The sequence below is a fragment of the Aplidium turbinatum genome, chromosome 2, assembly GCF_918807975.1.
Source record: "Aplidium turbinatum chromosome 2, kaAplTurb1.1, whole genome shotgun sequence".
In the NCBI taxonomy this organism is placed as follows: Eukaryota; Metazoa; Chordata; class Ascidiacea; order Aplousobranchia; family Polyclinidae; genus Aplidium; species Aplidium turbinatum.
The window spans coordinates 1,632,539-1,644,930 of record NC_137473.1 but is presented as its reverse complement, the minus strand read 5'-3'; the positions used below and the strand labels follow the sequence as shown (position 1 = coordinate 1,644,930).

Below are 12,392 nucleotides of genomic sequence, written 5' to 3'. Positions count from 1 at the left end.
TTTGTAGAAAGTCATACCCCTAGACTAGACAGACCGAGAGCCTAAATTATCCTTTTTTATTATCCTTTTTAATTAGAGACTTAGAGTCTCTCAATATTCTTTTAAATTATCCTTTTTATTTTTACTTTTATAAAAAGTAATACGAAAATTAGATAGCCAAAACCCTACGCTGGGAACTTAAGATTAGGCAGAACCCTACAGGAAAACATATTTAAAGCGGTTATATATTATTTTTATATGAGCTTTAAAAATTTGATTATTTTTACCACACACCGTACTTGTTGTGAGGACCTATGTAACAAATAATAGTTAGCGCTAGCCGCTAATTATGCAGAAAAAGTAAACTTGTGAAAGAGAAATTCAGGTTGTACGTATATTTATTAGTGCATTGCCAATTGAAACTTTAAGGGGACCCGAGTTTGGCTTGGTACAGGGCCCCAATTATGCACTCAAAGGTTTTGCCAAGACTATTTTTTTCATAATGTGCATTGAGTAAAGATCATCAGTAACAATCTACTGAATTGTAGAAAATGTGTATATATTTCCTCCGTTTACGTTAATGTTGGTGGTTTGGAGAAAACTACTTCTAATAAGGTTTCATTTCCTATTACGACTGGCATTTATGAAGATTAAATAATAGCTCTCAATCAACTCAAAGAAAGTTCACGATATCGTACAAAGCTTTAAATACTTATTACTAATAAAGGAAATGTTTGTCACCCTCTTACAATATTTTCTGAAAGAACTTTAGTTGTAGAAACTGCATTGTTTAAGACAATTTGAGTCAGTCTGTTAATAAAATCCTTCAAAATGTGACAAATTTGGCCTTATCTGCAGTGGGCCATGGTACCACTAACAACAAATTATATCATAGAGGTTTTTTTCATTATAGTAGGCCATGTCAAGATATAATTTGTTATCTTTATGGAGAAATTCATTATAATAATTGATATTCCTTTCAACAAATATCATTAGTAATTGGACCATTGACGTTATTTGTGAATGAGCGCTCAGACGATTATGTAATAATATTTGTTTGATTTTGTCAATTGTATTTTTTCAATCTTGTGTTTCATAACTTCATGCTAGAAGAGGCACAAGTGTTACACAGCGAGTACATTGTGGCAATAAACAATATTTCCTTATTTGTTTGTCTGTTATAACTAAATGATATCTATTGCACAAACAACAAATTATTTTTTCAAATTTACAGACCAATCGAGCACTGCCATGAACCAATGTCCTTCAGTAGAATCTACGTCAGCACTGACGCAAGCATCAACTTCATCTTCACAAATTGCCTCAAGTAGGAATATTGGCTAAATATTTTGTAACTATGTTGTGACAAGGAACAATATGCTATATTTGCTTTTTTGTCAGCTACAAGTAAAATAAATTTATCATTTTTGGTAACTAGTAGGCTAGGCCAGTGCTTCTCAACCCCTGGGTCGCGACCCAAAACTGGGTCGCCGTTTCATTTGGCTGGGTCTCTGTAAGATGTGGTGATAAAAGATAATGTCTCTTGAGTTTTGAGCAAAGCTTAAACTGCTTACCACTACTTTAGTTTTCGTAATTTCCTCTAGTCAAACTACGCCGCAGGTTTTACCCGACGATTTCGCCACACACATTTTGCGGTGAAGTGTACACAATAGTACACACTAAACTAGGAAATTGAAACAATTAATTGCTTCAAAAGCCACACCAAAACTTGATCTTCACAAAAGAAGATTATAAAATCTTCGCAAAAATTATGCGAAGATTTTAATGCAGAATACAGACATCTGTTGTGCTTTTCTAATGTGAGATGGTTATCTCGTGGCAAAGTACTAGAGAGATTTGTAACTCTGCACAAGGAGATGAAGGAATTTTTGATAAACAAGAAGCATAGATTGGCAGAAAAGATTGCTGATTAAAAGTGGCTTTTGTTTGTGTCGTATCTTTCTGGTATATTTTCGGAGCTAAACATCTTGAATATATACATTTTTTTGTAAGGGCCAAACATATTGTAATGTTGGTCAATGTATCTGAAAAACTGATTGCTTTCATGCAAAAGCTGAAGTTGTGGAAGAGGAAAATCGCGTCCCAGAAACAGCATCATTTACTGTTTTGAAGTTACTGGAAGATACGGAGTTAGGCTTTGACGATGTCCATTGTCCAGCTTGTGGGTATTTGGGTTCATTGATACAAGAATTTGATTTGATTATCCTTAAAAATGCAAAGGATTTGGAATGGGTGAGCAATCCATTTGCTATTGATGTTGATACCCTGCCTGAAAACTACCAAACCATTTTTGGGTTTCAAGAGGAGTTTATTGACGTTCAGTGCGACAGTGCATTGATGAACTGTTTTAAGAAAGAAACTCTTGGTCAATTTTGGACAAAAGTCAAGAATGAAAAGACTGTTGTTGGCACGCACGCAGTGAAAGCTCTCCTGTCATCTTTTACTACCTGCCTGTGTGAGAGCGGGTTTTCTGCGCTCACTCACATCAAAACAAAGGAGAGAAATTGTCTTCAACCTGAAGATGACATGAGATTGGCACTGAGCAAGATAACCCCAAATTTTGACAAAGTTGTTGAAACAATACAAAGACAAGGCTCGTATTAATTAAATTAGAGCACTGCAGTTTGCAAAATGGTCATTATTTCAACAATAATAAATTTATCCATTTTGTTTTTACAACATCGTTTTAGATCTATCGATCTCTGGAGTCAACCAGCAGCTTTCTCCACATGAATCTATGTCAACACTGATGCAATCAACATCTCAGAAGTCACAAATCGCTTCAAGTAGGTAGATTGTTTAGGGCGCTAGATCAGAGGTCCCAAAAGTCTACCCAACGTGATTACTTTTATCCGTGTTGCATTTTCACGGAATGGCCCGTTTCGGTGAGTCCGATTCGGAGAGTCCGATTCGGAGAGTTCCCTATTCGGAGACAGCCTTTTTCGGAGAGTTCCCTATTCGGAGATTATTTGAAATTTTTTTTGAAAATTATTGGGAACCGTAGCCTAATTATCATTGCCGCTTTTACATCGTTTTAACGTCGCTAAACGTTCAAATCGTGCAGAAAAAAATAGAAATAAAATGTTTGAACAATTAAATGAAATTTCATCGGTATCGTAGCCTAATTATCATTGCCACTTTTACATCGTTTTAACGTCGCTAAACGTTCAAATCGTGCAGAAAAAATAGAAATAAAATGTTTGAACAATTAAATGAAAATTCGTCGGTACCATAGCCTAATTATCATTGCCGCTTTTACATCGTTTTAACGTCGCTAAACGTTCAAATCGTGCAGAAAAAATAGAAATAAAATGTTTGAACAATTAAATGAAAATTCGTCGGTATCGTAGCCTAATTATCATTGCCGCTTTTACATCGTTTTAACGTCGCTAAACGTTCAAATCGTGCAAAATTTTTTGAACTATTAATGTTTGCTCAGATAAAATTGACATGTATCCTGCGTCGCCTTCTGCATGCAAACTTAGAATACGAGGTCCGGCTAAAAAGAAACGAGACTGACACCACAGACTGCGTAATACAAAAGTCTCACTCGAATCAATGCTTTCACAGAGCTTCATAACATCTGTTGAGTGTTCGACAGATGTGTTGTCACAATGACATTGTTGCGTTTGTTTTTAGGGAGAGTTAAGTGAAGGTGGTAAAGTATCTGTTAACAATTTCCATTAAACTTTTTTATTGAATAAAGTGATTTTGTTTTCAATTTTGCAAAATGATAACTGAACAAAGAATCAACATCAAATTTTGTGTTAAACTTGGAAAAACAGCAACAGAGACTTTGAAGATGCTGCGTGAGGCTTATGGTGATTTTTGCATGTCGAGAGCAAGAGTGTTTGAATGGCACAAGCGATTTGTGGAGGGCAGGGAAGATGTGGATGATGATCCCAAATCAGGAAGGCCTTCCACTTCCAAGACAGATGCAAACATCGAAAAGGTTCGTCAGTTGGTTCGCAGTGACCGCCGACTCACTATTCGAATTATGGCTGACGAACTTGGACTTGACAAAGAAACAGTCCGAAGTATTTTGATAGAAAAGTTGGGTATGCGTAAAGTGTGTGCCAAAATGGTTCCACGGCTCTTGACACAAGAGCAGAAAGCTCATCGTCTGAATGTGTGTCAAGACATCCTTGAACAAATTGATGCAGATGAAAAAATATTAGAAAGGGTCATCACAGGAGACGAATCGTGGATTTTTTGATACAATCCTGAGACAAAAAGACAGAGCCGGCAATGGAAAACTGTGAATTCACCAATCAGCACACATCAAATCCATAGAAAAAAGGGAATTTGAAGAATGCTTCAGGGCATGGTCAAGAAGAATGACAAAGTGCGTGGAAGCCGATGGCGAATATTTTGAAGGTGACCGATAGAGGTCATATTAGAGTTGTACTTCGTATTCAAAGTGAACTACACTTGCTATGGATTTTAATAAACTTTAAAATTCACCAGTCTCGTTTCTTTTTAGCCGGACCTCGTATATTAGAATCCCCAACTATTACAAAATTCTAAATCCAACGACGCCTTCTGTTTATTTAGAGAATTTTGTATTTTATTCCACAATATCGTTTCTTTTATAGTTGAAATTCTCGAAGCTTTAGATGAGTGGGGTTTAGACCTAACCACCGAGATCTTAAATCATATTTAAGACACCCAAAACATCCCTAGTGATATGGTACGTTCCATATTCACAACTTTACCAAAGAAAACCGGAGCAACAGAATGCTCACTCCACAGAGCAATTAGCCTTGTGAATCATCTAACAAAGATCTTACTCCGAATCATGATGATGAGATTGCGACCAAAACTACAATCGGAAATTTCAACAGCACAGTTTTTATTTGTTCCAGACAAAGGGACCACAAAAAGGAATTTTTACATTAAAAATGATAACAGAGAGATGTATTAGTATTAAAATGATTCTGTAGCGTCTGCGTTCTGGCTTCTCGGTGTTTTGAGAATTGCTAATCCTAAATAATTGTAGGATCCAATTAGAAGGATTCAACCAAACATATAATAATCAATAAAAAGACAACCAGGTTTGGTAACTACAAAAATTTTTATTGATAGAGCTTTCGCCGCCGTAAAGGCGGCTTCATCAGTACTCTGGAAAAGCACAAATAAAAAACATTAAAAATACTTTTAAAAAATTATTAAAATGCAAGTTAACACTTGAAAAAGGCATCGTTTGAACCATTAATAAATGAAAATGTAAATTAAATTTAAGTAAGGTCTAGGTTTAAAATAATTTGAAGCTGACTTGGAGATTTCCGTTAACAATTTAATTGCTGTTGTAAAACCAACCTTCCTTCTACTGTAACAGCTTAAAATGTATGTCCGATTCTTCTGTTTATTTAGAGAATTTTGTATTTTATTCCAAAATATCGTATGTTTTGCATTCTTGCCTTTTATCCAGTGTTTACCTTTGAGTGCCTTCCCAGACGGCAAAATCCGTCATTTTTACATTGATTCAACGTCTGCAGACGTTCGAATCAATGTAAAAATGACGAATTTTGTTGTCTGGGTTCGTTCAAAATATGTGTTTTACATCAAAACAACATTTTTCATGATTAACAATAGAGGTTAATGAGATAAAGTCTCAGCGAAAACGTGTCAACTAAAAAAAGACAGTTGCCAAGTTGCGTTTGCCATAAAAGATGAAGTTAAAACCTAAGTGGCAGTTTAGAGTAAACCTGGGTTTCGGCGTTAGATGACCTTGAATTCCTTTGGTTAGTTCCTTCGTTACGTTCGATTTCGTTACGTACCTTCGTTCGACCCTCTAAGCTGTAGGCCACACATTTGTTGATCCAAACTACTGGTAATCCATGATTTATTTATTTTGTAACATCTTCTTTTTTATTTTCCCTTCATATCTTAAATTTTTCTGAAGGTGTTGCGGCCGTGCCAAATTTCTTTCAACTCAATCACTTACTTCGGTCACAAGCACGTTTTACCGTTCGCGTTTTGTCGCTTCTACCTTTGCTATGTTGACGTGTATTATTTTTGATATGATGGTCACGAATAAAAACAATTCAACTGAACTGACATGACGAATTTTCATTTAATTGTTCAAACATTTTATTACTATTTTTTTTCTGCACGATTTGAACGTTTAGCGACGTTAAAACGATGTAAAAGCGGCAATGATAATTAGGCTACGGTTCCCAATAATTTTCAAAAAAATTTTTAAAAAATCTCCGAATAGGGAACTTTCCGAAAAAGGCTGTCTCCGAATAGGGAACTCTCCGAATCGGACTCTCCGAATAGTAGCAGACCCGCATTTTCAATACGTAAAATAGTCTACCCACCGTTGTTAAAATAGCGAACTTGGTCCTGTGCCGAAAAATATTGGTGATCGCTAGCCTCCAGAAGACAAAGTCAATATTTGTTTGTTACGTGCCTGGTGGGAACTGTATTGGTGGCAATCTTTGATTTACAGCGCCTTAGCTACATAGCTGCATTAAGCGCGGTGTACTTCACAGTAGGGGTCATTTGTATATGAGCACTGACTTAATAGCAAGCTGCATTAGATGATGGAATTGTAATCCTCCTAACCGGTAGCCAGTGCCAAATAAGACTTGGCTTGTACTCAAATCATAACAAAAATTGTCATTGCAAGAAGCCAGATGTATTTTCGATGGTTGAAGATTGAAATCAATGAATGAAAATCTAACAAAGCCGACCTGCGTGCCATGTTCAGACAACGTCATTAAGTGCCTTGTCTAAAAATATTTCCTGGATGGGAGTTGAGCCGACGTTCTTTTGAAGTTTGTAAAGTAAAAATTATCAAAAGTATAATTTCCAGTTAGAAAATATTGTGCATTTGATGTTAATCCATCTGCAGACGTTGAATCAATGTAAAAAGAACCAATTTTGCCATCAGAGTTATAAAATCATTATGACACGTCACCCATCATTGCACAATGCACATCTTCCTTCTTCTTGACAGCGCATTAGCAAGCTTAGCGATCACAATGCTTTAATATGCGACTTTCTTTGTTACACAATGGTTCATTAATTGTCATGATCTGGCAGTCTTGTTGGCAGCATACGTACAGGTTTTGTTTAGGTCAGTTATTCGGTAGTTTGTGTTTGCAAGTTTTACCGGTTTGTGTGAATTTGTGAGGTAACACCATGTTTAAGTTCAATAGAGCTTTTGTTAAGTGAACAAAGGGTCTATGACAGGGGTCACCAAACTTTTTTCTCAGAGGGCCGGATTGCTGCGAGATTAGCAGCTGCGGGCCGGATGCAAAGGTACAACTATTTAGAATCTCCATTGACTTGAATTGAGCACAATAAACAACAAAGTCAGTTGTGAGCAAAGTTGTGATGAAAATCAAAAGGTTGCTGGAAAAGTTATCCTGATACTCTACAGGGCATCGTGCTCTTGAAAAAACATTACTGTACATCTTTCTAAATTTGGCCTAGGCTGTCCCCATTTGTGGTGGCCTAATGATAAACAGCTACGTCAGTTCTTTACAAAAAGTTTGGTAACTTTTTTGCTTAACACTTGTAGTGCAGCTGTTATTTCCGCAGCACGTGGCGAGCCGGATGAAATCATTTCGCGGGCCGGTTCTTGCCCGCGGGCCGTGGTTTGGTGACCTCTGGACTCTATGATCATGCCAATCACTAAATAATTGATTTGTATTTGTCGTTAATCTTTGTTACGTATTGTTACAACCATACCAAAAGCTTTTCTAAGCAACTACAGTATACAAAAAACATGTAGCCTAACAGTTTATTAATTTTTAGATCTCCTTCAAGATTCCCTTCTTCAAGACTTTCAACAACTGACTACTCCGCCCAACGCTTCAAATCGACCTCAATCATCATCTCAGGAAGCTTCATCTTCAGCATCACAAGACTTAAAACCTCAACCGTTGAAGCGCAGATTTACATCTTTCATGAAAAAAATATTTCGAAGTAACAAATAAATTAAATCATCATCATCATCATAATCCATCGTCGGTTTGTTCCCCACTAGTGGGGGTGGCCGATTGTTTCCTCGCAGCAATTGTTTTAATCCCTTTTCTCCATTTCACCCTGTCCCTTGCATCTTCCTCCTTCAGTCCGACTTTTGTAAATTCATCCTTCACTTGTTGTTTCCACGTTCTTCTTGGACGACCGCGTTTCCTCTTCCCATCCACCTTTAGATCTAGTGCCTTTCTAAGAAAACTTCCTTCCTCCCTCCTTATCACATGTCCATACCATCTTACTCCATTTGCCCTTGCCATTTGGTCTATGGTCTCTCTCATCTCTAGCATATCCAACAATTCTTCAGTCCTTTTTTCCCTTCTCGTTTTCACCCCACACATTGCTCTCACCATTGACCTTTCCGTTCTTCTCAGGATTGCCAGTTCACTCTCTCTCAATACCCATGTCTCGCTACCATATAGCATTGCAGGCCGCACACAGCTCCGATATACTTTTCCTTTCAACCTTAGTGAAAATTTTCTGCCATACAACATTTCCCCACATTCCCTGAACTTTGCCCAGCCCAATCTTGCCCTTGTTGTCACTGCTGCTTCACATCCACCACTTCCATCTATCCGATCACCCAGATAACAGAAGTCTGTCACTGTTTCGATGCCATGGCAGAACTCATCATCATGGCCTTCCACTTTATGGCCTAATTCATTCATGGCCTAATTTAGTTAAATTAATTATTTAATTAATTAATAGTTAAGATAATAGTTAAGGTAATTTCGTTTTTGAAGTTTTTTATTTCACCTAACAAGAGAAGTCATTTAACTTCGTCGTATTTAAATTTATATTAAAGTTAATCATGTTAACATTTTACAGACAACTCAACCTCCAAAACAACCCAACACCCTTTAAGTGTATCTACCTCATCACAAACGCCATCATCTTCCCACCAACCAAGCTCTTCTGGTAATATTATCATATAACAAATAAATATCCCAATGAACATATTGTTGACATAATATCAGGCTTGGTGGCTGTGTTTAAATGTACCTTGATTTACATATACGCTTTAAGTCGATATCATATGCACGCCTTAAACAGTTTTGCAGTTTTGCCACTTTTTTCTGTTGATTTTGTTCCGATATATTATTCCAATAAACTAAATGTTGATAATATAAAAATATTGAATAATTTTAAATTGTTAAAACATTTTCGTAAAAGTTTAAGTTTAAAATTGAAGTTACGTTTTATATGACTTTTTCTTTCCGACCACAGAAGGGCTTCAATAATTTATTTACTAAGTTTTTTTAATGTTATATCGTCTCACAGTCAAATTTCAAAAGTCTGAAATGTCCAAGCATTTCCATAGTTGGCTATACAAGGCACATTTTAGCTCATACTTTTATAAACACTGAAATAGGTCATTTAAATGTTAAGTACTTGAATGATGGGCAATGGGTTTACTTTGAAATATTACATTATTGTCTTAGTTTTTGAGGAAGCACATGAAACATTTTTACCCCTAAAATCCACTGCTGAAACTTTGCGTGCCAAATGCAATTGATTAGGTTGATAAAAATGAGGTTGAACGAGGAAGTGATTGAAAAACATTTGCATAAAGGAATTTTTGCTTGCTTGTCTGCTACAAGTAAAATTACCCTTGGTAACCACTGGGCTAGACGATCATCCGCATGTGCCCACAATCTTTATTCCCCAACGGCTCAACCACGCAGCAGCTTCAGAGCACTGTATTTCATAGTGGAGGATGATTTGTATCCTGTATGAACACTAACATTGCATCAAGAGCAAGAAATTTATTCATTTTGTTTTTTCAACAGCGTGTTTCATTTTTGCAGATTTATCGAGCTCTGCAATGAACCAACGTCCTTCAGATGAATCTACGTCAGCAATGACGCAACCATCAACTTCGTCGTCACAAATTGCTTCAAGTAGGAATATCGACTAGATAATGGTCACTGTGTGCATAAAATTTCAATCATTGCGCGTTCGTTCCTGGTAAAGTTTATACTCGTGGGCAAAACACGTGTCTATCGCTGTCAATTCTTGCTACACTCGACTGCCGAGAAACACATGTTTTTGGGAAAAGTCTTGATGGCTAGACAAGTGTGGAGGCTACACCGGTATGGTTAGCGAAACACAATGCTCGCTGTTCTATAGTGAGTAGTCAGGTAGTGCTGACGCCAGAAAGATCGCTACAGACCATCGATTGTAAAGCGGTTTGCGACAGTGACAAAGAACAACAAACCAAACGTAATTATTTAAAGTCGAAGTAATAAACCAAACATTGTTATTACACTCAGCGTCAAACATAGATTGCAAAGATAATATATTCGAATCATCTCAAAGGCCTCATGATATAATTTCATTGAGTGATTGTTGAATCTTTATCCGCGAAATGAGAAAGCTTCTTTGAGAGCTTAATCTTGCAGTTTCGCATAGTAGAGGCTTTGAACCACTGACCCATGCCCGGTCGCAAAATTTTTTTCCCACGAGCTTTCTGTCTCATTGATTCTAGTCACTCTAAAAGTACGATTTTCCGAAAGTGTTTTGAGAGATTGGTTGATTCAGATTGCGAAATAACTATTTGCCAATGAAATTCTGCAATGATAATAAAATATAAGCTTTTCCTAACCCTACTTTTTTTGAAAAGCTCTTGTGTACAGCAAAAACTAATTTAAAGAAAAAAAAAGTTTAACTTCGACGGGCGTCGAACCCTCGTTCTCGGGAAGACTAGGAAGAGGATGAAACCACTGAACCAACCGTGCCAACGAGAAACTGTTGCATTCACACGGTTTTAATACAAACTTTTACTAAAATATGTAAATGAGACAGAATGTAGGTAACGACTAGAACATCACACAACTAAGGCGAAAGAGAAAATTGAAAAAAGAAAACTAATCGAGAAAAAATGGTGGTTAGGTTAGGGCAGGCCACCTTGCCCTAGCATCTTTCTACTGATGGGTGGCATCGGCTACACAGGCTGCCACCCGATTAGTTTTCTTTTTTCAATTTTCTCTTTCGCCTGAGTTGTGTGGTGTTCTAGTCGTTACCCAGAAAGTACGTGGGGAAAAAAAATTCGCTGCCCGGTCACCAAGTTTGACTTCATTAACTGTTTTGTCGAGTATTCCATCCACTTGGTGCCGCTGAATAAAGAGCTGTTCTTGATGTGCGTTGCTTAAGGCGCGTTCACACGACAGTTATTTTCGCCGCAGCAAAGCGAACCGTTTGTTTGTTTTATTGTCGCCTGGTGTCACTCACTTGCGGTTGCTTTGCTTCAGTTTCTTAAAGTGTGATAAAGATCGATCCTGAGCGTTTTTTCTGCTCATCTGCGCTTGGTTTAACTGCGTAACGTCATGCGTGTTTTTGGCTCGAAAGTTGATTTTCTGAGTCTCGGGTGTCTGCTTCGCTTAGGCTGGAGTCTGGACAACTACTCTGTTTGAAGCTGGTAGTTATACAGGGATATTGAATAGCCTGTGAAAGTTTAACCTGTAGCAGATAAGGCAATTGCTGAGTCTCAGTAAGTTATTTTGGCTTTACCTAGGACAGTAGTTAAGCAAAATTATTATAAAATGAGTACCGTATGGTTAGGCTACCTAGGACAGCAAGCTTGTACCCAAAGTGCTCAGTTTTATGAATCAGGAATATATCCAAATTATTTTAGTTAGAATCTGTAGTTAGAATAGTAACTTAGAAAGAGTATCATTTAGATCATAAAATTATTGTAGCTAGGCCTACTAGTTGTTACGGTAGCCTACTCTCAGCAAAAAATGAGCACATTCTTCAACGATGACCAGAAAATGAGTAACCACAGTTACTTTAGTTAAGAGACATCAGATTCACCTTATTATTCAATGTTTTGCTTGATGAGATACTTGTTTTTTTAGCCATGTAACTGTTCATGGTAGCCTTTTACAGGACCGAACTTGCAGGACAATTCAGTGTATGGATAAGTCATTAATATGTATCATGTTAGATGAAAATATGCTGGTTTAGTTTCAGACTGTTCTAAAGTGTGGAAATCACTTCGAGATAAGTATAGAAGAATAAGGAAAAAAATTCCTCGATCTGGCGATGCAGCTGCCGCAGGCAAGCCGTGGAGTTTGCTCAACATTATGAGTTTTCTTGACCCAGTCATGGCATATAGAAAGTAAGTATTTTCAGGCATTGCTTAATGCTTAGCCTATGTGGTGCAAAATAAATCAATCTGTACCTGTATGTAGCCTACATTTATCTCAATCAATATGTATTTCATACAAACGTATGTTGCCATAACTGAAAATTAATTGCTCAAGGATAAGCCTGCTATGTCACTGAAATGTTTTGTTGCGTACCCAATACTAGGGCTGTTCGAAACGAAATTTTTGTTAAAGATTTTTGCTCCGAAACAAGACCAAGAAAAGGAATTTTGCTTTGAAACGAAATACTTTTGT

The 12,392-nt window shown here is 37.0% G+C and overlaps 3 protein-coding genes across 3 annotated transcripts in view; all 3 read left to right on the top strand.

Annotated features, from left to right (window-relative positions):
• Nucleotides 1–2,604, top strand: part of LOC145765600 (uncharacterized) — a 30,150-nt gene extending 27,546 nt beyond the window's left edge. The window contains exons 4-5 of the mRNA XM_082577436.1: nucleotides 1,214–1,306; nucleotides 2,054–2,604. Of these exons, the coding sequence (XP_082433562.1) occupies nucleotides 1,214–1,306; nucleotides 2,054–2,604 (644 nt within the window). The remainder of the gene's footprint in view (nucleotides 1–1,213; nucleotides 1,307–2,053) is intronic.
• LOC145764723 (uncharacterized) overlaps nucleotides 1–7,906 on the top strand; it is a 77,935-nt gene extending 70,029 nt beyond the window's left edge. Inside the window, exon 4 of the mRNA XM_082576384.1 lies at nucleotides 7,768–7,906. The gene's annotated coding sequence lies outside the window, so the exon portion shown is untranslated. The remainder of the gene's footprint in view (nucleotides 1–7,767) is intronic.
• Nucleotides 1–12,392, top strand: part of LOC145765718 (uncharacterized) — a 1,283,504-nt gene that overhangs the window by 813,617 nt on the left and 457,495 nt on the right. The window contains exons 16-17 of the mRNA XM_082577542.1: nucleotides 8,818–8,907; nucleotides 9,798–9,890. Coding sequence (XP_082433668.1) covers nucleotides 8,818–8,907; nucleotides 9,798–9,890 — 183 coding nt within the window. The remainder of the gene's footprint in view (nucleotides 1–8,817; nucleotides 8,908–9,797; nucleotides 9,891–12,392) is intronic.